Raw genomic sequence first — 27,178 nt, 5'->3', positions numbered from 1 at the left:
AAGGAGGGAGAGAGAGAGAGGGGGATGAGGCGGATGAAGGAGGGAGAGAGAGGGGGATGAGGGAGGGAGAGAGAGGGGGATGAAGGAGGGAGAGAGAGGGGGATGAGGGGGATGAAGGAGGGAGGGAGAGAGAGGGGGATGAGGGAGAGAGAGGGGGATGAAGGAGGGAGAGAGAGGGGGATGAAGGAGGGAGGGAGAGGGGGATGAAGGAGGGAGAGAGAGAGAGGGGATGAAGGATAGAGAGAGGGGGGGATGAAGGAGGGAGAGAGAGAGGGGGATGAAGGAGGGAGAGAGAGGGGGATGAAGGAGGGAGAGAGAGGGGGATGAGGGAGGGAGAGAGAGGGGGATGAGGGAGGGAGAGAGATGGGGATGAAGGAGGGAGAGAGAGGGGTATGAAGGAGGGAGAGAGAGGGGGATGAAGGAGGGAGAGAGAGGAGGATGGGGGAGGGAGAGAGAGGGGGATGAAGGAGGGAGAGAGGGGGGATGAAGGAGGGAGAGAGAGGGGGATGAAGGAGGGAGAGAGAGAGGGGGATGAGGGAGGGAGAGAGAGGGGGGGATGAAGGAGGGAGAGAGAGGGGGATGAAGGAGGGAGAGAGAGAGGGGGATGAGGGAGGGAGAGAGAGGGGGGGATGAAGTAGGGAGAGAGAGAGGGGGGTGAGGGAACAGTAAGGTAGGGTAGCGCGCTGGTTGACCTGCTCAGAATGACATCATTCCCAGAGTGGTCACCAGTGTGTGTGTGTGTGTGTGTGTGTGTGTGTGTGTGTGTGTGTGTGTGTGTGTGTGTGTGTGTGTGTGTGTGTGTGTGTGTGTGTGTGTGTGTGTGTGTGTGTGTGTGTGTGGACTTGACAAGAGTTTTTGGAGAGATTGATAGCTTTTCAATGCTATTTGTTTGCTCCAATCAAAACCATGCATGACATTAGCAGAATTGTAAGGTTTCTCATTTGGTGAGTTCGTTTTGCATGGCCCGGTGCCTCTGATGGCTGGAAATTTCACTTAAGGACCAATGGAATTGCCTAAATGTGCAAACTTCGCCCACCCAGGGCACTGGGCCACGCAAAATGAATGAATCAGACACCTTATCGAGTGCAACAGTCCTCCTGTAATCAGAAGTTTTTTTGACTCAATGGAGGAACGTAGTCTGAGAAATGCTAATGAATGTCTTGCTCGAGGTGTGTATACAACTGGTTCTTCTCTGATGCTCACAGGCAATGTGACAGCCCCATCAAGAGGATCCTCCTGGATCATGTATTTTGGGAGAGAGTGGTAAGCAGCCTGAAACTCCTGAAACCTATAGCAGTAGCCATTACACGGATTGAGGGAGACAATGGTATCCTGTCTGATGTTCAGACTCTGCTTGCAGAGAGAAGAGGTTCGTACTGCCCTGCCCACTTCACTGTTGCTCCAAGCAGTGGAAACTGCAGTTCTGAAATACATCAAAAAGCGTCAAGACTTCTGCCAGAAGCCCAATACACACCGCAGCGCACATGTTGGACCCCAAGTATGCTGGCAGGGCATCCTGTCTGGTGCAGAGATCAACAAGGCCTATGGTGTCATCACTACCGTGTCTCGCCACCTTGGCCTGGATGAGGGCAAGGTTCTTGGCAGTCTGGCGAAGTACACTTTCAAGCAAGGGCTTTGGGATGGAGATGCAATATGGCAGTCGTGCCAACATCTCATCAGCCACCTGGTGGAAGGGACTTTGTGGATCTGAGGCTCTTTCCCCTGTTGCCTCCATCATCCTCCAAATCCCACCAACATCAGCCGTCTCAGAGCGCAACTGGTTCTTGTTTGAGAACACACACACCAAAGCACGCAACAGGCTTACCAATACAAGGGTTGAGAAATTGGTGGCCATCCGGGCAAATTTGAGACTTTTTGAGCCTGACAACGAGCCATCCTCAACAAGGTTGGAAGGTGACAGTGAAGATGAGGCCTCAGAGTCTGATGTTCAAGAGGTGAACATTGAGAAGGTCCAGGGAGAAGACATGGAAGCATGAGAAGAAGACAACCAAAGCTTTAGTTTCTAGACTATCATTTTACAGATGTATGTTGAAAACGTTCTTGGGAGATGCGATAGATCATTGGGGATCATTCAATATTCCCTTTATTTTGTTGTTCAGTGAAATCATCTCATGTGAAGAGTTAACTCATTTAAAGTTAAATTCATAACTAAATCCTATTGGAAGGATTTAATCATTTGCAATTATGTCTACTTATGATAAGGTAAAAGGTTTATGTTTCTGTCTCCATATGATATGGTAAATATATCCAATGCAAAAAACAACAACATTTAAATGGTATTAATATTCATTTGCATATATTCCCGTTAATTCCCATATATTCCCGTTAATTCCCATATATTCCCGTTAATTCCCATATATTCCCGTTAATTCCCATGGAAAGTTTCCACCTCTGAATATTCCCCAAAATGTGCAACCCTAATTTTGACAATAACATGACTAAATCATTATTCAAATGACAAAAATGTCAAATCAAATCAAATTGTATTAGTCACACACAGTGAAATGCTTACTTACGAGCCCCTAACCAACAATGCAGTTCCAAAAAATATGGATAAGAATAAGAGATAAAAGTAACAAGTAATTAAAGAGCAGCAGTAAAATAACAATAGCGAGAGTATATACAGGGGGTACCGATACAGAGTCAATGTGCCGGGGAACCGGTCAGTTGAGGTAGTATGTACATGTAGGTTATGTACATGTAGTTATTAAAGTGTCTATGCATGGATGACAACAGAGAGTAGCCGTGGTGTAAAGAGGGGGATAGGGGGAGGGCAATGCAAATAGTCTGGGTAGCCATTTGACTAGATGTTCAGGAGTCTTATGGCTTGGGGGTAGAAGCTGTTTAGAAGCCTCTTGGACCTAGACTTGGCACTCCGGTACCGCTTGCCATGCGGTAGCAGAGAGAACAGTCTATGACTAGGGTGGCTGGAGTCTTTGACAATGTTTAGGGCCTTCCTCTGACACCGCCTGGTATAGAGATCCTGAATGGCAGGAAGCTTGGCCCCAGTGATGTACTGGGCCGTTCACACTACCCTTGTAGTGCCTTGCGGTCGGAGGCCGAGCAATTGCCATACCAGGCAGTGATGCAACCAGTCAGGATGCTCACGATGGTGCAGCTGTAGAACCTTTTGAGGATCTGAGGACCCATGCCAAATCTTTTTAGTGTCCTGAGGGGGAATAGGTTTTGTTGTACCCCCTTCACGACTGTCTTGGTGTGCTTGGATCATGTTAGTTCGTTGGTGATGTGGACACCAAGGAATTTGAAGCTCTCAACCTGCTCCACTGCAGCCCCGTCGATGAGAATGGGGGCGTGCTTGGTCCTCTTTTTTCCTGTAGTCCACAATCATCTCCTTTGTTTTGATCACGTTGAGGGAGAGGTTGTTGTCCTGGCACCACACGGCCAGGTCTCTGACCTCCTCCCTATAGGCTGTCTCGTTGTTGTCAGTGATCAGGCCTACCACTATTGTGTCATCGTCAAATTTAATGATGGGGTTAGAGTTGTGCCTGGCCATGCAGTCATGAGTGAACAGGGAGTACAGGAGGGGACTGAGCACTCACCCCTGAGGGGCCCCTGTGTTGAGGATCAGCTTGGCGGATGTGTTGTTACCTACCCTTACCACCTGGGGACGGCCCATCAGGAAGTCCAGGATCCAGGAGCAGAGGGAGGTGTTTAGTCCCAGGGTCCTTAGCTTATTGATGATCTTTGAGGGCACTATGGTGTTGAACGCTGAGCTGTAGTCAATGAATAGCATTCTCACATAGGTGTTCCTTTTGTCCAGGTAGGAAAGGACAGTGAGGAGTGCAATAGATATTGCATCATCTGTGGATCTGTTGGGGTTGGAGTGGGTCTAGGGTTTCTGGGATAACGGTGTTAATGTGAGCCATGACCATTCTTTCAAAGCACTTCATGGCTACAGACGTGAGTGCTACATGTTGGTAGTCATTTAGGCAGGTTACCTTAGTGTTCTTGGGCACAGGCACTATGGTGGTCTGCTTGAAACATGTTGATATTACAGACTCGGACAGCAAGAGGTTGAAAATGTCAGTGAAGACACTTGCCAGTTGGTCAGCGCATGCTCGCAGTACACATCCTGGTAATCCGTCTGGCCCTGCGGCCTTGTGAATGTTGACCTGTTTAAAGGTCTTACTCACATCGGCTGCGGAGAGCGTGATCACACAGTCTTCCCGGAACAGCTGGTGCTCTCATGCATGTTTCAGTGTTATTTGCCTCGAAGCGAGCATAGAAGTAGTTTAGCTCGTCTGGTAGGCTCGTGTCACTGGGCAGCTCTCGGCTGTGTTTCCCTTTGTAGTTTATAATGGTTTACAAGCCTTGCCACATCCGACGAGTGTCAGAGCCGATGTAGTACGATTCGATCTTAGTCCTGTGTTGACACTTTTCCTGTTTGATAGTTCGTCGGAGGGCATAGCGGGATTTCTTATAAGCTTCCTGGTTAGAGTCCCGCTCCTTGAAAGTGGCAGCTCTACCCTTTAGCTCCATGGCTTCTGGTTGGGGTATGTACTTACAGTCACTGTGGGGACGACGTCATCAATGCACCTATTGATGAAGGTAATGACTGATGTGGTGTACTCCTCAATGCCATCGGAGGAATCCCAGAACATGTTCCGGTCTGTGCTAGCAAAACAGTCCTGTAGCTTAGCATCTGCTTCATCTGACCACTTTTTTTATTGATCTAGTCACTGGTGCTTCCTGCTTTCATTTTTGCTTGTAAGCAGGAATCAGGAGGATAGAATTATGGTCAGATTTGCCAAATCGAGGGACAGCTCATTCAATGCTGTCTTAGTGCCAGCCTCTAACTGTGGTGGTATGTAAACATCTACGAAGATTACAGATGACAACTCTCTCGGTAGGTAGTGTGGTCAACAGCTTATCATGAGATACTCTACCTCAGGCGAGCAATAGCTCGAGACTTCCTTAGATATCGTACACCAGCTGTTATTTACAAAAATACACAGTCCGCCGCCCCTTGTGTTACCAGACGCTGCTGTTCTATCCTGCCGGTACATCGTATAACCAGCCAGCTGTATTTTGATATTGTTGTTGTTCAGCCACGACTCCGTGAAGCATAAGATGTTACAGTTTTTAATGTCCCGTTGGTAATTTAATCCTCCGCGTAACTTGTCGATTTTATTCTCCAAGGATTGCACGTTTGTTAGCAGAAAGGAGGGAAGTGGGGGTTATTCGATCACCTACGAATTCTCAGAAGGCAGCCTTCCTCCTCCTCTTCATGCAGATCATGAGGATCGGGGCCTGTTCCCAGGGAAGAAGTTTATCTTTTGCGTCGGGCTCGTCAGTCAACGTGTCGGGCTTAATGATATTTTTGTCAAAATGACTAAGACCTAATCTAAAAAAAGACTGCCATAAAAAAAGAGTGCCAAAATGAACACTGGTGTGTGTGTGTGTGTTAGGGCTGTGTGTGTGTGTGTGTGTGTGTGTGTGTGTGTGTGTGTGTGTGTGTGTGTGTGTGTGTGTGTGTGTGTGTGTGTGTGTGTGTGTGTGTGTGTGTGTGTGTGTGTGTGTGTGTGTGTGTGTGTGTGTGTGTGTGTGTGTGTTAGGGCTGTGACGGTCATGGACTTTTAGATGATGATTGTTGGTCAGCTAAATGATCACGGTTATATATACAGTATATACACTACTGTTCAGAAGAAATTGCCAAGAAACTGAAGATCTCGTACAACGCTGTGTACTACTCCCTTCACAGAACAGCACAAACTGGTTCTAACCAGAATAGAAAGAGGAGTGGGAGGCACCGGTGCACAACTGAGCAAGAGGACAAGTACATTAGAGTGTCTAGTTTGAGAAACAGACGCCTCACAAGTCCTCAACTGGCAGCTTTATTAAATAGTACCCGCAAAACACCAGTCTCAACGTCAACAGTGAAGAGGCGACTCCAGGATGCTGGCCTTCTAGGCAGAGTCCCTTTGTCCAGTGTCAGTGTTCTTTTGCCCATCTTAATCTTTTATTTTTTTTGTCCAGTCTGAGATATGGCTTTCTCTTTGCAACTCTGCCTAGAAGGCCAGCATCCCGCAGTCGTCTCTTCACTGTTGACGTTGAGACTGGTGTTTTGCTTCTTTAATCAGAACAACAGTTTTCAGCTGTGCTATCATAATTGCAAAAGGCTTTCACGCCTGTGTAGATATTCCATAAGAAGTTTAGTCATGTTGAATCTGTGTTTGAAATTCACTGCTTGACTGTGCAATCTTACTGGCAGCAATATCCTTGCCTGTGAAGCCCTTTTTGTGCAAAGCAATGATGAAGGCACGTGTTTCCTTGCAGGTAACCATGGTTTACAGAGGAAGAACAATGATTCCAAGAGGTTCCCTCCTTTTGACACTTCCAGTCTGTTATTCGAACTCAATCAGCATGACAGAGTGATCTCCAGCCTTGTCCTCGTCAACACTCACACCTGTGTTAACGAGAGAATCACTGACATGATGACAGCTGGTCCTTTTGTGGCAGGGCTGAAATGCAGTGGAAATGTTTTTTGGGATTCAGTTCATTTGCATGGCAAATAGGGACTTTGCAATTAATTGAAATTCATCTGATCACTCTTCATAACATTCTGGAGTATATGCAAATTGCCATCATACAAACTGAGGCAGCAGACTTTGTGAAAATTAATATTTGTGTCATTCTCAAACTTTTGGCCACGACTGTAGTTGTCCTCTTACTCAAAAAAAAAAATGTCACTGGTGAACAATACCCCATAATGTCAAAGTTGAATTGAAAATTTAAAAAACAATCCTATGCTGAAATGTCTTGCATCTTTAAGTATGCAACCCCTTTGTTATGGCAAGCCTAAATAAGTTAAGGAGTAATAATTGCTTAACAAGTCACATAATAAGTTGCATGGAATCACTATGTGTGCAATAATAGTGGTTAACATGATTTTTTTATGACTACCTCATCTCTGTACCGCACTCATACAATTATCTGTAGAGTTGCTCATTCAAGCTGTGAATTTCAAACACAGATTCAACCACAAAGACAAAAGAGGTTTTCCAATGCTCACAAAGAAGTGCACCTATTGGTAGATGGGTAAAAAAAAAAAAAGCTGACAATTAATATCCGTTTAAGCATGGTGAACTTATTAATTACACTTTGAATCATTTCACTCAGTAACTACACAAATACAGGCGTCCTTCTTAACTCGGTTGCTGGAGAGGACAGGAATTACTCAGGAATTTCACCATGAGTCTAATGGTGAGTTAAAATCATCTACAACGTTTAATGGCTGTGATAGGAGAAAACTGAGGATGGATCAACAACATAGTAGTGACTCCACAATACTAACCTAATTGACAGAGTGAAAAGAAGGAAGCCTGTACAGAATACAAAATACTCCAAAACCTGTATCCTGTTTGCCACAAGGCACTAAAGTAATACTGCTAAAAATGTGGCAAAGCAATTAACTTTTTGTCCTGAATACAAAGTGTTATGTTTGGGGCAAGTCCAATAGAACACATTACTGAGTACCACTTTCCATATTTTCAAGCATAGTGGTGGCTGCATTATGTTATGGGTATGCTTGTAATTGTTAAGGACTGAGGAGTTTTTCAGGATAAAAAATAAATAAATGGAATGGAGCAAAGCACAGGCAATATCCTAGAGGATAACATGGTTCAGTCTGCTGTCCACCAGACACTGGGAGATTAATTCCCCTTTTAGTAGGACAATAACCTAAAACTCAAGGGCAAATCTACACTGGAGTTGCTTACCAAGAAGACAGTAAATGTTCCTGAGTGACCAAGTTACAGTTTCGACCTAAATCTGCTTGAAAATCTATGGCAAGACCTGAAAATGGTTGTCTAGCAATGATCAACAACCAATTTGACAGAGCTTGAGTAATTTTGAAAAGAATAATGGGCAAATGTTGCACAATCCAGGTGTGGAAAGCTCTTGGAGATTTACCCAGAAAGACTCATAGCTGTAATCACTGCCAAAGGTGAATCTAAGGTGTATTGACTCGGGGTTGAATAAAAAAAGTCATATATTTTTTTAATCAAATATTATAATTTTTCTTCCACTTTGAGATTACAGATTTTTTTGTGTAAATCGTTGACCAAAAAAATTACAATTAAATCAGTTTTAATCCCATTTTATAACACAATAAAATATAGAAAAAGTCAAGGGGTGTGAATTCTTTCTGAAGTCACTGTATATACACTGTGTATACAAAACAATAAGAACACCTGCTCTTTCCATGACATAGATCAGATCAGTTTCCATGACATAGATCAGATCAGTTTCCATGACATAGATCAGTTGAATCCAGGTCAAAGCTATGATCCCTTATTGATGTCACTTAAATCCACTTCAATCAGTGTAGATGAAGGGGAGGGGACAGGTTAAAGAATAATTTTTAAGCCTTGAGACAATTGAGACATGGATTGTGTGTGTGTGCCTTTCAGAGGGTGAATGGGCAAGACAACATATGGGACCAGTTTGAAGAAGCTAGGCAGCTAGGCGTATGTCGCATGTCACTACTTTACAGGAGAGGCATTTGAATATTTTTTTTTTTAATCAAAATGTGTTTTTTTTGTCAGAAATGCCTTCTGGAATGTGAACTTTCATGTGCCTTAATAACAAACTTGTATGCCATCTGTAAATGCCAAGCGTCACATCTGGAGGAAACCTGGCACCATCCCTGTGGTGAAGCATTGTGCTGGCAGCATTATGTTGTACGAATGTTTTTCAGTGGCAGGGAGACTAGTCAGGATCGAGGGAAAGATGAACAGACAGGACAACGAACCTAAGCACACAGCAAAGACAACACAAGAGTGGCTTCGGGACAAGTCTCTGAATGTCCTTGAGTGACCCAGTCAGACCCCGGACTTGAACCCGATCGAACATCTCTGGAGAGACCTGAAAATAGCTGTGCAGCGACGCTCCCCATCCAACCTGACAGAGTTTCAGAGGATCTGCAGAGAAGAATGTGAGAAACTCCCCAAATATAGGCGTGCCAAGCTTGTAGTGTCATACCCAAAAAGACTTGAGGATGTAGTCACTGCCAAAGGTGCTTCAACAAAGTACTGAGTAAAGGGTCTGACTACTTATGCAACTGTGATGTTTTCAGTTTTTTTGTTTTATACTTTTGCAAAAAGTTCTAAAAACCTTGTTTTTGCTTTGTCATTATGGTGTATTGTGATGTCATTATGGTGTATTGTGATGTCATTATGGTGTATTGTGATGTCATTATGGTGTATTGTGTGTAGATTGCTGAGGGAAAAAAACTATTTATTAAATTTTGTAATAAGGCTGTAACGTAACAAAATGTGGAAAAAGAGAAGGGGTCTGAATACTTTCTGAATGCACTGTACTGAATATCTAAGTATTGTGACATTATATTGTGAGAGAAAAGAAGGTAGCAGGGGGAATAGCCTAGGCTTAGTTAAAGGGATACACTACACATGGACCCTGTCCTTGGTGGTCTATAAACACCATGGTTTTGATAAGTGTAGCGATCACATCGATCTCTGGCTGTGATGAGATGAGAGCGTGAGATAATAGAACGTTGTTGATGATGAGGACTGGTGGCACGGTGACCAGTCTCTGATTTGCTGACTACACACAGTAAACATGACCTCAGCAATACTCATTCTGTCTAGTTGACACAGTAAACATGACCTCAGCAATACTCATTCTGTCTAGTTGACACAGTAAACCATGACCTCATTCTGTCTAGTAGACACAGTAAACCATGACCTCATTCTGTCTAGTAGACACAGTAAACCATGACCTCATTCTGTCTAGTAGACACAGTAAACCATGACCTCATTCTGTCTAGTAGACACAGTAAACCATGACCTCATTCTGTCTAGTAGACACAGTAAACCATGACCTCATTCTGTCTAGTAGACACAGTAAACCAGGACCTCATTCTGTCTAGTAGACACAGTAAACCATGACCTCATTCTGTCTAGTAGACACAGTAAACCATGACCTCATTCTGTCTAGTAGACACAGTAAACCATGACCTCATTCTGTCTAGTAGACACAGTAAACCATGACCTCATTCTGTCTAGTAGACACAGTAAACCATGACCTCATTCTGTCTAGTAGACACAGTAAACCATGACCTCATTCTGTCTAGTAGACACAGTAAACCATGACCTCATTATGTCTAGTAGACACAGTAAACCATGACCTCATTCTGTCTAGTAGACACAGTAAACCATGACCTCATTCTGTCTAGTAGACACAGTAAACCATGACCTCATTCTGTCTAGTAGACACAGTAAACCATGACCTCATTCTGTCTAGTAGACACAGTAAACCATGACCTCATTCTGTCTAGTAGACACAGTAAACCATGACCTCATTCTGTCTAGTAGACACAGTAAACCATGACCTCATTCTGTCTAGTAGACACAGTAAACCATGACCTCATTCTGTCTAGTAGACACAGTAAACCATGACCTCATTCTGTCTAGTAGACACAGTAAACCAGGACCTCATTCTGTCTAGTAGACACAGTAAACCATGACCTCATTCTGTCTAGTAGACACAGTAAACCATGACCTCATTCTGTCTAGTAGACACAGTAAACCATGACCTCATTCTGTCTAGTAGACACAGTAAACCATGACCTCATTCTGTCTAGTAGACACAGTAAACCATGACCTCATTCTGTCTAGTAGACACAGTAAACCAGGACCTCATTCTGTCTAGTAGACACAGTAAACCATGACCTCATTCTGTCTAGTAGACACAGTAAACCATGACCTCATTCTGTCTAGTAGACACAGTAAACCATGACCTCATTCTGTCTAGTAGACACAGTAAACCATGACCTCATTCTGTCTAGTAGACACAGTAAACCAGGACCTCATTCTGTCTAGTAGACACAGTAAACCAGGACCTCATTCTGTCTAGTAGACACAGTAAACCATGACCTCATTCTGTCTAGTAGACACACACACACTTCAGGTGACCTTTAGAGAACGGCCAGCCAGCCAAACGTCAGCAAGTCGTTGACCTCAGGAGGACCCTGTGTGGCCTATTTTTACTTGTCACCTTTTTCGATCGCAAAGTTGTTTAATAGGATTCACTCAGCGTAGTATAGGCCTGACCTTCACCTTGCTTTGAGATGTTATGCAGCTGTGTGGTTGTCTTGTCCTCCAGGGGAATGTGCAGGTGACACAGCGTTGCAGGTGACCCAACGTTGCAGGTGACACAGCGTTGCAGGTGACACAGCGTTGCAGGTGACCCAACGTTGCAGGTGACACAGCGTTGCAGGTGACACAGCGTTGCAGGTGACCCAACGTTGCAGGTGACACAGCGTTGCAGGTGACACAGCGTTGCAGGTGACACAGCGTTGCAGGTGACCCAACGTTGCAGGTGACACAGCGTTGCAGGTGACACAGCGTTGCAGGTGACCCAACGTTGCAGGTGACACAGCGTTGCAGGTGACACAGCGTTGCAGGTGACCCAACGTTTCAGGTGACCCAACGTTGCAGGTGACACAGCGTTGCAGGTGACCCAACGTTGCAGGTGACACAGCGTTGCAGGTGACACAGCGTTGCAGGTGACCCAACGTTGCAGGTGACCCAACGTTGCAGGTGACACAGCGTTGCAGGTGACCCAACGTTGCAGGTGACCCAACGTTGCAGGTCACACAACGTTGCAGGTGACACAGCGTTGCAGGTGACACAGCGTTGCAGGTGACCCAACGTTGCAGGTGACACAACGTTGCAGGTGACACAGCGTTGCAGGTGACACAGCGTTGCAGGTGACACAACGTTGCAGGTGACACAGCGTTGCAGGTGACACAACGTTGCAGGTGACACAGCGTTGCAGGTGACCCAACGTTGCAGGTGACACAACGTTGCAGGTGACCCAACGTTGCAGGTGACACAACGTTGCAGGTGACCCAACGTTGCAGGTGACCCAACGTTGCAGGTGACCCAACGTTGCAGGTGACCCAACGTTGCAGGTGACACAGCGTTGCAGGTGACCCAACGTTGCAGGTGACCCAACGTTGCAGGACTCCAGTCCTCTCCAAAGTAAATAGCCCTAGTGTTGTTGTGCTAATGAGTGTAGAAGCAGTTGCTGCATTTCCATGTTTTTCCACACATGTTGGAGCGCTGGAATACCTCCAGGTCACAGCAGATGGTCAGAGCAGATGGTCAGAGCAGATGGTCAGAGCAGATGGTCAGAGCAGATGGTCACAGCAGATGGTCAGAGCAGAGGTTCAGAGCAGAGGGTCAGAGCAGATGGTCAGAGCAGATGGTCAGAGCAGATGGTCAGAGCAGATGGTCAGAGCAGAGGGTTCTCCTACAAGTTCTTTCACATCTGAAGAGAGAGGCAGCGAGGCAGAGGCAGAAAGAAAGAAAGAAAGCAAAAGACTAGGATTATTCTGCTCTATTCCGTTGTCCTCCAGAGTTGCTGAATGCTTTCACAAATTCTCACATAAATCAGGTTTGTTCCTCTGTTCCTGCACGTTGGCTGGACTGAGAAGAGACGACAGTCTCCCTTTAGGTGTAATACCACAACTGGCCAACATTTCAAACATTTTAGATTAGATGAGTGTATTCGTCACATGATGAGATCGAAGGGTTCAGTGAAATACTTAAAAGCTCCAACAGGTCAGAAAGAGAAGTGAACGAAGCAATAATATAAACAACAGTAATATTATAGACATATTTACAATAATAAATACAACAGTAATAATAAGGACATATTTACAATAATATGAACAACAGTAATAATATAGACATATTTAAAATAATAAAGACAATAATAATAATATTATAGAGATATTTACAATAATATAAACAACAGTAATATTATAGACATATTTACAATAATAAATACAACAGTAATAATATAGACATATTTACAATAATATGAACAACAGTAATAATATAGACATATTTACAATAATAAAGACAATAATAATAATATTATAGACATATTTACAATAATAAAAACAACAGTAATAATATAGACATATTTACAATAATAAAAACAACATTAATAATAATATGGGGGGTGACCTTTTTCCAAGGAGCATGTTTTCACAAGGAATGTAGGAACACAATGACAAATATTTGAGGTAATAAACCTATAATCTAACATTTTTATTTATTTAACTAGGCAAGTCAGTTAAGAACAAATTCTTATTTTCAATGACAGCCTAGGAACGGTGGGTTAACTGCCTCGTTCAGGGGCAGAACGACAGATTTTTATCTTGTCAGCTCGGGGATTCAAACCAGCAACCTTTCAGTTACTGGCCCAACGCTCTAACCACTAGGCTACCTGCCTCTAACCACTAGGCTACCTGCCTCTAACCACTAGGCTACCTGCCTTAAACCACTAGGCTACCTGCCACCCCTGCCGCACACGGCTGCTTCTAAATAAAGTTCCAGGTCGCACATCCGAATATTTAGGCTCATATAATGGTTGCACTGTAGTGGCCCTGCCAACCATGAAGATGAGGAATCAGTGATCAGAGTGAACCATCTGGAATTGATTGTTGTTTCTATCTTCAGGAAGTGTTGTTGAATGGTTTAGGAATTACCTCGTCCTGGTTTACTGAACAGTCATTTCCTCTTGCTGCTCTACAGCCCGCTCTCATTCTCCCAGGTGCCAAGAGTAGACTGGAACTTTCTGGAAACACTTTCTGTTTTTGTTTGAGTCAAGTCAGACCTTGAGTCAGACATTTCTCTATAACTATAACACCCGTTGTATTACAGAAATGAGATATAGGAAGTTGGGGTTTGGGTGGAGAGGGATCAGGATTCGTAGTGGGGGTCTCTTCTCACTCTTTTTCCAACTTGGATTCCAACAGTGGATTAGGCTTATTTCTGCAACTTGGAAAGCAAAGCACTGACATTCTGTTTTGATTTGAGTCAGCCCTGGCCTGGCTTCCAGACGTGTTGCTCCCCCTGAGGGAGTCTCATAGGAGTTTGTGGGGTTGTAGTGGCTCCCCCCTCTTCCCTGGGAATGGCCGCCCATCTGTCTGGGGGTATTGTTCTCCACACAATTCAGAGAAGAGGAGAGGGACCTTTAAATGCTGTGGATGCACTAGGGTCTTCACACGGAGGACACATCCACTGCCTGCTCAGAAAACCAAGCTCAAGTATCCTGGTGAAAGGGTTTGTCTCCTCTCTAGTAAATCAATCGTTGATCTCTTTATCAGTCTTCCCTTTCATTCATTCCTCTATCCCTCTGTGTGTCTAAGAGTTGTACAAGCCATTCAGACTGTAGAGTAGAGTAGAGTAGAGTGGAGTAGAGTAGAGTAGAATAGAGTAGAGGACAGCAGAGTAGAATAGAGTAGAGTAGAGTAGAGCCGTCCCAGACCTTCAGTAGACTCTCTCTCAGGGCCTTCCCCAGAGAACACTCAGGGCCTTCCCCAGAGAACACTCAGGGCCTTCCCCAGAGAACTCTCAGGGCCTTCCCCAGAGAACACTCAGGGCCTTCCCCAGAGAACTCTCAGGGCCTTCCCCAGAGAACACTCAGGGCCTTCCCCAGAGAACACTCAGGGCCTTCCCCAGAGAACACTCAGGGCCTTCCCCAGAGAACTCTCAGGGCCTTCCCCAGAGAACTCTCAGGGCCTTCCCCAGAGAACACTCAGGGCCTTCACCAGAGAACTCTCAGGGCCTTCCTGAGGGAGAGGGAGAGAGTGAGAGAAACAGAGAGGGAGAGACAGAGAGAGAGAGAAACAGAGAGGGAGAGACAGAGAGGGAGAGAGAGAGAGAGAGAGAGATTATTATAGCATCACAGCTCTGTGGTTGTTGTGGTGCAGAGTTATTCCCAGGATGTTGTGGAGTATGGATCTGTGGATGAAATTCTCCTAGTTCTAGAAGGTGTTGCTTCTCCTTCAAAGCATGGCATTATCTCTCTCTATCTCTCTCTCTCTCTCTCTCTCTGTATCTATCTATCTTTCTCTCTCTCTCTCTCTGTATCTCTCTCTCATTCTCTGTATCTCTCTCTCTCTCTCTCTCTGTATCACTCTCTCTCTCTATCTGTATCTCTCTCTCTCTCTCTGTATCTCTCTCTCTCTCTCTCTCTCTCTCTCTCTCTCTGTATCTCTCTCTCTCTCTCTCTCACACACACACACACACACACACACACACACACACACACACACACACACACACACACACACACACACACACACACACACACACACACACACACACACACACACACACACACACACACACACACACACACACACACACACACATCTCTGTTCACGTGTCTGTTTGGGATGGCTCAGCCTCCACTCACACTGAGACAGGAAGCCGTTCATCTTGTTGTAAGGGCTAAATAAAGATACATGGATCATTTTAGCATACAGTATATTGGGTGAAAGACCTCTAGAGCGTTCCTCTCACGTCTCTGATCTCTCTGGCGGGTGGTGAGGCTAATCAATGAGGATGATCAGACCACCACCTGCTACACTTCTATCTCCTTGACTGATCGAATGATTGGGTGAATCTCTAAAGTATTTCATTGATTCCTTGCATCCTTGATACCTTGATTCCTAGCTCCCTAAAACACTTTGAAGGAGAAGATCGTAGGTTGGTCAGCCATTTCCCATGTTCCTGGTCTTGGTATAGAGACCATGAGGAAAACGTGAGCGAAAGGTTTTCATTTGGAAACTCTCTCCAGCGAAGGAGCTCATGGACAACAATGTAAGGAGATTACAACTATTGATGTTTTCTGCACGGCTGAGACAATGTAGCTAAAACATGTGGGGACGATCAGACGAGTTACATCTTCACATATTCTTTAATATACACGGCACGTATCCTAGTGCTGCATAGATTACAGTAGACTTTGTCTATCACTAGACTAGGGACATGGCTTCTCCTTAGAAGAAGAGCTATTGGTAGACTAGTGGCCCAGTAAAGGGTGCCACCCTACGGGGTGTAGAATGTAAACATCTAAACGGAAGAGGGATGAAAGTTAACCTTGGGAGTCTGTGGGGCTCACATGGCAGGGGGTGAGGAAGGGATGAGGGGGGGGGGGCTCACATGGCAGGGGGTGAGGAAGGGATGAGGGGGGGCTCACATGGCAGGGGGTGAGGAAGGGATGAGGGGGGGCTCACATGGCAGGGGGTGAGGAAGGGATGAAGGGGGGGCTCACATGGCAGGGGGTGAGGAAGGGATGAGGGGGGGGGCTCACATGGCAGGGGGCGAGGAAGGGATGAGGGGTGGGCTCACATGGCAGGGGATGAGGGGGGGGCTCACATGGCAGGGGGTGAGGAAGGGATGAGGGGGGGCTCACATGGCAGGGGTGAGGAAGGGATGAGGGGGGGCTCACATGGCAGGGGGTGAGGAAGGGATGAGGGGGGGCTCACATGGCAGGGGGTGAGGAAGGGATGAGGGGGGGCTCACATGGCAGGGGGTGAGGAAGGGATGAGGGGGGGGGCTCACATGGCAGGGGGTGAGGAAGGGATGAGGGGGGGCTCACCTGGCGGGGGGTGAGGAAGGGATGGGGGGGCTTCACATGGCAGGGGGTGAGGAAGGGATGAGGGGGGGGCTCACATGGCGGGGGTGAGGAAGGGATGAGGGTGGGGGCTCACATGGCAGGGGGTGAGGAAGGGATGAGGGGGGGCTCACATGGCAGGGGGTGAGGAAGGGATGAGGGGGGGCTCACATGGCAGGGGGTGAGGAAGGGATGAGGGGGGGGGGCTCACATGGCAGGGGGTGAGGAAGGGATGAGGGGGGGCTCACATGGCAGGGGGTGAGGAAGGGATGAGGGGGGGCTCACATGGCAGGGGGTGAGGAAGGGATGAAGGGGAGGCTCACATGGCAGGGGGTGAGGAAGGGATGAGGGGTGGGCTCACATGGCGGGATGAGGGGGGGGGCTCACATGGCAGGGGGTGAGGAAGGGATGAGGGGGGGGCTCACATGGCAGGGGGCGAGGAAGGGATGAGGGGTGGGCTCACATGGCAGGGGATGAGGGGGGGCTCACATGGCAGGGGGTGAGGAAGGGATGAGGGGGGGCCACATGGCAGGGGTGAGGAAGGGATGAGGGGGGGGCTCACATGGCAGGGGGTGAGGAAGGGATGAGGGGGGGCTCACATGGCAGGGGGTGAGGAAGGGATGAGGGGGGGCTCACATGGCAGGGGGTGAGGAAGGGATGAGGGGGGCTCACCTGGCGGGGGGTGAGGAAGGGATGGGGGGGCTTCACATGGCAGGGGGTGAGGAAGGGATGAGGGGGGGGGCTCACATGGCGGGGGTGAGGAAGGGATGAGGGGGGGGGCTCACATGGCAGGGGGTGAGGAAGGGATGAGGGGGGGCTCACATGGCAGGGGGTGAGGAAGGGATGAGGGGGGGGCTCACATGGCAGGGGGTGAGGAAGGGATGAGGGGGGGCTCACATGGCAGGGGGTGAGGAAGGGATGAGGGGGGGGTCACATGGCAGGGGTGAGGAAGGGATGAGGGGGGGGCTCACATGGCAGGGGGTGAGGAAGGGATGAGGGGGGGGCTCACATGGCAGGGGGTGAGGAAGGGATGAGGGGGGGCTCACATGGCAGGGGGTGAGGAAGGGATGAGGGGGGGGGCTCACATGGCAGGGGGTGAGGAAGGGATGAGGGGGGGCTCACCTGGCGGGGGGTGAGGAAGGGATGGGGGGGCTTCACATGGCAGGGGGTGAGGAAGGGATGAGGGGGGGGGCTCACATGGCGGGGGTGAGGAAGGATGAGGGGGGTGGCTCACATGGCAGGGGGTGAGGAAGGGATGAGGGGGGGCTCACATGGCAGGGGGTGAGGAAGGGATGAGGGGGGGCTCACATGGCAGGGGGTGAGGAAGGGATGAGGGGGGGGCTCACATGGCAGGGGGTGAGGAAGGGATGAGGGGGGGCTCACCTGGCGGGGGGTGAGGAAGGGATGGGGGGGCTTCACATGGCAGGGGGTGAGGAAGGGATGAGGGGGGGGGCTCACATGGCGGGGGTGAGGAAGGGATGAGGGGGGTGGCTCACATGGCAGGGGGTGAGGAAGGGATGAGGGGGGGCTCACATGGCAGGGGGTGAGGAAGGGATGAGGGGGGGCTCACATGGCAGGGGGTGAGGAAGGGATGAGGGGGGGGCTCACATGGCAGGGGGTGAGGAAGGGATGAGGGGGGGGGCTCACATGGCAGGGGGCGAGGAAGGGATGAGGGGGGGGCTCACATGGCAGGGGGTGAGGAAGGGATGAGGGGGGGCTCACATGGCAGGGGGTGAGGAAGGGATGAGGGGGGGCTCACATGGCAGGGGGTGAGGAAGGGATGAGGGGGGGGCTCACATGGCAGGGGGTGAGGAAGGGATGAGGGGGGGGGGCTCACATGGCAGGGGGCGAGGAAGGGATGAGGGGGGGGCTCACATGGCAAGGGGTGAGGAAGGGTTGAGGGGGGGGGGGGCTCACATGGCAGGGGGCGAGGAAGGGATGAGGGGGGGGCTCACATGGCAGGGGCTGAGGAAGGGATGAGGGGTGGGCTCACATGGCAGGGGATGAGGGGGGGGCTCACATGGCAGGGGGTGAGGAAGGGATGAGGGGGGGCTCACATGGCAGGGGGTGAGGAAGGGATGAGGGGGGGGCTCACATGGCAGGGGGTGAGGACGGGATGAGGGGGGGGCTCACATGGCAGGGGGTGAGGAAGGGATGAGGGGGGGGCTCACATGGCAAGGGGTGAGGAAGGGATGAGGGGGGGGCTCACATGGCAGGGGGTGAGGAAGGGATGAGGGGGGGGCTCACATGGCAGGGGTGAGGAAGGGATGGGGGGGGGGGGCTCACATGGCAGGGGTGAGGAAGGGATGAGGGGGAGCTCACATGGCAGGGGGTGAGGAAGGGATGAGGGGGGGGCTCACATGGCAGGGGGTGAGGAAGGGATGAGGGGGGGGCTCACATGGCAGGGGGTGAGGAAGGGATGAGGGGGGGCTCACATGGCAGGGGGTGAGGAAGGGATGAGGGGGGGCTCACATGGCAGGGGGTGAGGAAGGGATGAGGGGGGGGGGGCTCACATGGCAGGGGGTGAGGAAGGGATGAGGGGGGGCTCACCTGGCGGGGGGTGAGGAAGGGATGGGGGGGCTTCACATGGCAGGGGGTGAGGAAGGGATGAGGGGGGGGGCTCACATGGCGGGGGTGAGGAAGGGATGAGGGGGGGGGCTCACATGGCAGGGGGTGAGGAAGGGATGAGGGGGGGCTCACATGGCAGGGGGTGAGGAAGGGATGAGGGGGGGCTCACATGGCAGGGGGTGAGGAAGGGATGAGGGGGGGGCTCACATGGCAGGGGGTGAGGAAGGGATGAGGTGGGGCTCACATGGCAGGGGGTGAGGAAGGGATGAGGGGGGGGCTCACATGGCAGGGGGTGAGGAAGGGATGAGGGGGGGGCTCACATGGCAGGGGGTGAGGAAGGGATGGGGGGGCTTCACATGGCAGGGGGTGAGGAAGGGATGAGGGGGGGGTTCACATGGCGGGGGTGAGGAAGGGATGAGGGGGGGGCTCACATGGCAGGGGGTGAGGAAGGGATGAGGGGGGGCTCACATGGCAGGGGGTGAGGAAGGGATGAGGGGGGGCTCACATGGCAGGGGGTGAGGAAGGGATGAGGGGGGGGCTCACATGGCAGGGGGTGAGGAAGGGATGAGGGGGGGCTCACATGGCAGGGGGCGAGGAAGGGATGAGGGGGGGGCTCACATGGCAGGGGGTGAGGAAGGGATGAGGGGGGGGCTCACATGGCAGGGGGTGAGGAAGGGATGAGGGGGGGCTCACATGGCAGGGGGTGAGGAAGGGATGAGGGGGGGGCTCACATGGCAGGGGGTGAGGAAGGGATGAGGGGGGGGGGCTCACATGGCAGGGGGCGAGGAAGGGATGAGGGGGGGGCTCACATGGCAGGGGGTGAGGAAGGGTTGAGGGGGGGGGGCTCACATGGCAGGGGGCGAGGAAGGGATGAGGGGGGGGCTCACATGGCAGGGGCTGAGGAAGGGATGAGGGGTGGGCTCACATGGCAGGGGATGAGGGGGGGGCTCACATGGCAGGGGGTGAGGAAGGGATGAGGGGGGGGGCTCACATGGCAGGGGGTGAGGAAGGGATGAGGGGGGGGCTCACATGGCAGGGGGTGAGGAAGGGATGAGGGGGGGGGGCTCACATGGCAGGGGGTGAGGAAGGGATGAGGGGGGGGCTCACATGGCAGGGGGTGAGGAAGGGATGAGGGGGGGGGCTCACATGGCAGGGGGCGAGGAAGGGATGAGGGGGGGGGCTCACATGGCAGGGGGTGAGGAAGGGATGAGGGGGGGGCTCACATGGCAGGGGGTGAGGAAGGGATGAGGGGGGGCTCACATGGCAGGGGGTGAGGAAGGGATGAGGGGGGGGGCTCACATGGCAGGGGGTGAGGAAGGGATGAGGGGGGGGCTCACATGGCAGGGGGTGAGGAAGGGATGAGGGGGGGGCTCACATGGCAGGGGGTGAGGAAGGGATGAGGGGGGGGCTCACATGGCAGGGGGTGAGGAAGGGATGAGGGGGGGGCTCACATGGCAGGGGGTGAGGAAGGGATGAGGGGGGGCTCACATGGCAGGGGTGAGGAAGGGATGGGGGGGGGCTCACATGGCATGGGTGAGGAAGGGATGAGGGGGGGGCTCACATGGCAGGGGGTGAGGAAGGGATGAGGGGGGGGCTCACATGGCAGGGGGTGAGGAAGGGATGAGGGGGGGGGCTCACATGGCAGGGGGTGAGGAAGGGATGAGGGGGGGGCTCACATGGCAGGGGGTGAGGAAGGGATGAGGGGGGGCTCACATGGCAGGGGGTGAGGAAGGGATGAGGGGGGGGGCTCACATGGCAGGGGGAGAGGAAGGGATGAGGGGGGGCTCACCTGGCGGGGGGTGAGGAAGGGATGGGGGGGCTTCACATGGCAGGGGGTGAGGAAGGGATGAGGGGGGGGGCTCACATGGCGGGGGTGAGGAAGGGATGAGGGGGGGGCTCACATGGCAGGGGGTGAGGAAGGGATGAGGGGGGGCTCACATGGCAGGGGGTGAGGAAGGGATGAGGGGGGGCTCATATGGCAGGGGGTGAGGAAGGGATGAGGGGGGGGCTCACATGGCAGGGGGTGAGGAAGGGATGGGGGGGGGGGGCTCACATGGCAGGGGGCGAGGAAGGGATGAGGGGGGGGGCTCACATGGCAGGGGGTGAGGAAGGGATGAGGGGGGGGCTCACATGGCAGGGGGTGAGGAAGGGATGAGGGGGGGCTCACATGGCAGGGGGTGAGGAAGGGATGAGGGGGGGGCTCACATGGCAGGGGGTGAAGAAGGGATGAGGGGGGGGGGCTCACATGGCAGGGGGCGAGGAAGGGATGAGGGGGGGGCTCACATGGCAGGGGGCGAGGAAGGGATGAGGGGGGGGCTCACATGGCAGGGGCTGAGGAAGGGATGAGGGGTGGGCTCACATGGCAGGGGCTGAGGAAGGGATGAGGGGTGGGCTCACATGGCAGGGGATGAGGGGGGGGCTCACATGGCAGGGGGTGAGGAAGGGATGAGGGGGGGGCTCACATGGCAGGGGGTGAGGAAGGGATGAGGGGGGGGCTCACATGGCAGGGGGTGAGGAAGGGATGAGGGGGGGGGGGCTCACATGGCAGGGGGCGAGGAAGGGATGAGGGGGGGGCTCACATGGCAGGGGCTGAGGAAGGGATGAGGGGTGGGCTCACATGGCAGGGGATGAGGGGGGGGCTCACATGGCAGGGGGTGAGGAAGGGATGAGGGGGGGGCTCACATGGCAGGGGGTGAGGAAGGGATGAGGGGGGGGCTCACATGGCAGGGGGTGAGGAAGGGATGAGGGGGGGGCTCACATGGCAGGGGGTGAGGAAGGGATGAGGGGGGGGCTCACATGGCAGGGGGTGAGGAAGGGATGAGGGGGGGGCTCACATGGCAGGGGGTGAGGAAGGGATGAGGGGGGGGCTCACATGGCAGGGGGTGAGGAAGGGATGAGGGGGGGGCTCACATGGCAGGGGGTGAGGAAGGGATGAGGGGGGGCTCACATGGCAGGGGTGAGGAAGGGATGGGGGGGGTGGCTCACATGGCAGGGGTGAGGAAGGGATGAGGGGGGGGCTCACATGGCAGGGGGTGAGGAAGGGATGAGGGGGGGGGCTCACATGGCAGGGGGTGAGGAAGGGATGAGGGGGGGCTCACATGGCAGGGGGTGAGGAAGGGATGAGGGGGGGGGGCTCAAGGTTGCCGAGCTCAAGAGCAAAGAGGTAGGATACTGCAGTGTTAGCACGTTCTACTACCACGCAGTCTTGTTGCTAGGATACCCTCCTTTTTTACTGTGTTTTGCAGTGTTATGGGGTGTGCACTCTTTCTTTCCTCCTCTCTCTCCCCCTCAATCCATCTCTCTCTCTCTCAATCCATCTCTCTCTCTCTCTCCCTCTCTCTCTCCCCTTCAATCCATCTCTCTCTCTCTCCCCCTCAATCTATCTCTCTCTCTCCCCCTCAATCCATCTCTCCCTCTCTCTCCCCTTCAATCCATCTCTCTCTCTCTCCCCCTCAATCCATCTCTCTCTCTCTCCCTCTGTCTGTGTCTCTCCCTCTCTCTCTCTCCCCCTCAACCCATCTCTCTCCCTCTCTCTCTCTCTCTCTCTCCCTCAATCCATCTCTCTCTCTCTCCCTCTCTCTCTCCCCCTCAATCCATCTCTCTCTCTCTCCCTCTCTTTTTTTTTATTTATTTCACCTTTATTTAACCAGGTAGGCTAGTTGAGAACAAGTTCTCATTTGCAACTGCGACCTGGCCAAGATAAAGCATAGCAGTGTGAACAGACAACACAGAGTTACACATGGAGTAAACAATAAACAAGTCAATAACATGGTAGAAAAAAAGAGAATCTATATACAATGTGTGCAAAAGGCATGAGGTAGGCAATAAATCGAATAATTACAATTTAGCAGATTAACACTGGAGTGATAAATCATCAGATGATCATGTGCAAGAAGAGATACTGGTGTGCAAAAGAGCAGAAAAGTAAATAAATAAAAGCAGTATGGGGGGTGAGGTAGGTAAATTGGGTGGGTAGTTTACAGATGGACTATGTACAGCTGCAGCGATCGGTTAGCTGCTCGGATAGCAGATTTTTAAAGTTGTTGAGGGAGATAAAAGTCTCCAACTTCAGAGATTTTTGCAATTCGTTCCAGTCGCAGGCAGCAGAGAACTGGAAGGAAAGGCGTCCAAATGAGGTTTTGGCTTTAGGGATGATCAGTGAGATACACCTGCTGGAGCGCGTGCTGCGGGTGGGTGTAGCCATCGTGACCAGTGAACTGAGATAAGGCGGCACTTTACCTAGCATAGCCTTGTAGATGACCTGGAGCCAGTGGGTCTGACGACGAACATGTAGCGAGGGCCAGCCGACTAGGGCATACAGGTCGCAGTGGTGGGTCGTATAAGGTGCTTTAGTAACAAAACGAATGGCACTGTGATAAACTGCATCCAGTTTGCTGAGTAGAGTATTGGAAGCTATTTTGTAGATGACATCGCCGAAGTCGAGGATCGGTAGGATAGTCAGTTTTACTAGGGTAAGTTTGGCGGCGTGAGTGAAGGAGGCTTTGTTGCGGAATAGAAAGCCGATTCTTGATTTGATTTTGGATTGGAGATGTTTGATATGAGTCTGGAAGGAGAGTTTGCAGTCTAGCCAGACACCTAGGTACTTATAGATGTCCACATATTCTAGGTCGGAACCGTCCAGGGTGGTGATGCTAGTCGGGCGTGCGGGTGCAGGCAGCGAACGGTTGAAAAGCATGCATTTGGTTTTACTAGCGTTTGAGAGCAGTTGGAGGCCACGGAAGGAGTGTTGTATGGCATTGAAGCTCGTTTGGAGGTTAGATAGCACAGTGTCCAAGGAAGGGCCGGAAGTATATAGAATGGTGTCGTCTGCGTAGAGGTGGATCAGGGAATCGCCCGCAGCAAGAGCAACATCATTGATGTATACAGAGAAAAGAGTCGGCCCGAGAATTGAACCCTGTGGTACCCCCATAGAGACTGCCAGAGGACCGGACAACATGCCCTCCGATTTGACACACTGAACTCTGTCTGCAAAGTAGTTGGTGAACCAGGCAAGGCAGTCATTAGAAAAACCGAGGCTACTGAGTCTGCCGATAAGAATATGGTGATTGACAGAGTCGAAAGCCTTGGCCAGGTCGATGAAGACGGCTGCACAGTAATGTCTTTTATCGATGGCGGTTATGATATCGTTTAGTACCTTGAGCGTGGCTGAGGTGCACCCGTGACCGGCTCGGAAACCGGATTGCACAGCGGAGAAGGTACGGTGGGATTCGAGATGGTCAGTGATCTGTTTGTTGACTTGGCTTTCGAAGACCTTAGATAGGCAGGGCAGGATGGATATAGGTCTGTAACAGTTTGGGTCCAGGGTGTCTCCCCCTTTGAAGAGGGGGATGACCGCGGCAGCTTTCCAATCCTTGGGGATCTCAGATGATACGAAGGAGAGGTTGAACAGGCTGGTAATAGGGGGTGCGACAATGGCGGCGGACAGTTTCAGAAATAGGGGGTCCAGATTGTCAAGCCCAGCTGATTTGTATGGGTCCAGGTTTTCCAGCTCTTTCAGAACATCTGCTATCTGGATTTGGGTAAAGGAGAAGCTGGGGAGGCTTGGGCGAGTAGCAGCGGGGGGGGCGGGGCTGTTGGCCAAGGTTGGAGTCGCCAGGAGGAAGGCATGGCCAGCCATTGAGAAATGCTTGTTGAAGTCTTCGATTATCACGGATTTATCGGTGGTGACCGTGTTACCTAGCCTCAGTGCAGTGGGCAGCTGGGAGGAGGTGCTCTTGTTCTCCATGGACTTTACAGTATCCCAGAACTTTTTGGAGTTAGAGCTACAGGATGCAAATTTCTGCTTGAAAAAGCTGGCCTTTGCTTTCCTGACTGACTGCGTGTATTGGTTCCTGACTTCCCTGAACAGTTGCATATCGCGGGGGCTCTTCGATGCTATTGCAGTTCGCCACAGGATGTTTTTGTGCTGGTCGAGGGCAGTCAGGTCTGGAGTGAACCAAGGGCTATATCTGTTCTTGGTTCTGCATTTTTTGAACGGAGCATGCTTGTCTAATATGGTGAGGAAGTAACTTTTAAAGAATGACCAGGCATCCTCAACTGACGGGATGAGGTCAATATCCTTCCAGGGTACCCGGGCCAGGTCGATTAGAAAGGCCTGCTCGCAGAAGTGTTTTAGGGAGCGTTTGACAGTGATGAGGGGTGGTCGTTTGACCGCGGACCCGTGGCGGATACAGGCAATGAGGCAGTGATCGCTGAGATCTTGATTGAAGACAGCAGAGGTGTATTTGGAGGGCAGGTTGGTCAGGATAATGTCTATTAGGGTGCCCATGTTTACGGATTTAGGGTTGTACCTGGTGGGTTCCTTGATGATTTGTGTGAGATTGAGGGCATCAAGCTTGGATTGTAGGACTGCCGGGGTGTTAAGCATATCCCAGTTTAGGTCACCTAACAGAACAAACTCTGAAGCTAGATGGGGAGCGATCAATTCACAGATGGTGTCCAGGGCACAGCTGGGAGCTGAGGGGGGTCGGTAGCAGGCGGCAACAGTGAGAGACTTATTTCTGGAGAGATTAATTTTTAAAATTAGAAGTTCGAACTGTTTGGGCATAGACCTGGAAAGTATGACAGAACTTTGCAGGCTATCTCTGCAGTAGATTGCAACTCCTCCCCCTTTGGCAGTTCTATCTTGACGGAAAGTGTTATAGTTGGGTATGGAAATCCCAGAATTTTTGGTGGCCTTCCTAAGCCAGGATTCGGACACGGCAAGGACATCAGGGTTGGCAGAGTGTGCTAAAGCGGTGAGTAAGGCAAACTTAGGGAGGAGGCTTCTGATGTTGACATGCATGAGGCCAAGGCTTTTTCGATCACAGAAGTCAACAAATGAGGGTGACTGGGGACATGCAGGGCCTGGGTTTACCTCCACATCACCCGAGGAACAGAGAAGTAGTAGGATGAGGGTGCGGCTAAAGGCTATCAAAACTGGTCGCCTAGAGCGTTGGGGACAAAGAATAAAAGGAGCAGATTTATGGGCGTGGTAGAATAGATTCTGGGCATAATGTGCAGACAGGGGTATGGTGGGGCGCGGGTACAGCGGAGGCAAGCCCAGGCACTGGGTGATGATAAGAGAGGTTGTATCTCTGGACATGCTGGTCTCAATGGGTGAGGTCACCGCATGTGTGGGGGGTGGGACAAAGGAGGTGTCAGAGGTACGGAGAGTGGAACTACAGGGTCCATTGCAAACCAAAACAATGATAATGATAACTAGCCTGAACAACAGTATGCAAGGCATATTGATATTTGAGAGAGACATACAATAAGGCATAAAGTGATTGCAGGTCTTGATTGGGAGAGCTAGCTAAAACAACAGGTAAGATAACAGCAGCAATAACAGGGTGCTAGTCTAACACAGCAACAACAGGTAAAAATGGCGACGACTAGGCAGAGAGGGTCGGATTAACTACACACAGATCCTGAGTTAAAGCACAGAGCCGACAGATAAAACACAAATAAACAGAATGGAGTACCGTGAATTAATGGACAGTCAAGCATGCATCAGCTATGTAGCCAAGTGATCATAGTGTCCAGGGGGCAGCCGTAGATGGAGCAGGGAGGCCTCCACTAAGCTAGCACGCGGCGTTTAAAGTTAGTAGCCCGGGGGGTGGTCTGCTCAGACGGAGGGGGTCTGCTCAGACGTGGTCGTGTCGACAGAGAATCCAAGCCGGATGGCGAAAGAGAGGTTGTGAATTGTAGAATTGTGTTTGCTAACTGGTGCTAGCTTCGTGGCAGTGGCGCTAGCTGCGCTAGCTGCGAGCTAGCTGTGAGGATCAGAAGTAGTGGCTCAGGGATTACGGCAGGAATCCGGCGTTGTTGTCGAGAGACAGTCCGATGCTGGTAAATTGGTGAGTAATATCCAGGCTAATAACAGGGCTGGTGTCTGTGCAGAAGGTAAAAGCTACTAGCAGCGGCAAATAAACGGCTAAATTAGCTTGTAGCTGATTTAGACCAGTTGTGATGGATTGGCAGGGCTCTGTGTCGGCAAAAAAGGTCCAGTCCAATTGGCAAAAGAGGTATTGTAGCCCAAGAATTCGCTGGTAGACCTCTTCGGCTAGCCGGCAGATGGGCCTAGCTCGAGGCTAGCTCAAGGCTAACTGGTGCTTGCTTCGGGACA

General features: G+C 51.1%; 1 protein-coding gene across 5 annotated transcripts in view; it reads left to right on the top strand.

Moving 5' to 3' along the window:
- LOC139582548 (coiled-coil domain-containing protein 85C-B-like) overlaps positions 1-27,178 on the top strand; it is a 147,335-nt gene that overhangs the window by 29,515 nt on the left and 90,642 nt on the right. Inside the window, exon 2 of one of the 5 annotated variants that reach the window (XM_071412643.1) lies at positions 6,319-9,302. The exons of the other annotated variants lie outside the window; for them this stretch is intronic. Within the exon in view, the coding sequence (XP_071268744.1) occupies positions 6,319-6,557 (239 nt within the window). The 3' untranslated portion in view covers positions 6,558-9,302. Of the gene's footprint in view, positions 1-6,318; positions 9,303-27,178 lie in introns of those variants that run through there. 5 annotated transcript variants of the gene reach the window in all.

The sequence above is a fragment of the Salvelinus alpinus genome, chromosome 8, assembly GCF_045679555.1.
Source record: "Salvelinus alpinus chromosome 8, SLU_Salpinus.1, whole genome shotgun sequence".
In the NCBI taxonomy this organism is placed as follows: Eukaryota; Metazoa; Chordata; class Actinopteri; order Salmoniformes; family Salmonidae; genus Salvelinus; species Salvelinus alpinus.
The sequence above is the reverse complement of the archived record's forward strand: the minus strand, read 5'-3'. Positions and strand labels throughout refer to the sequence as shown.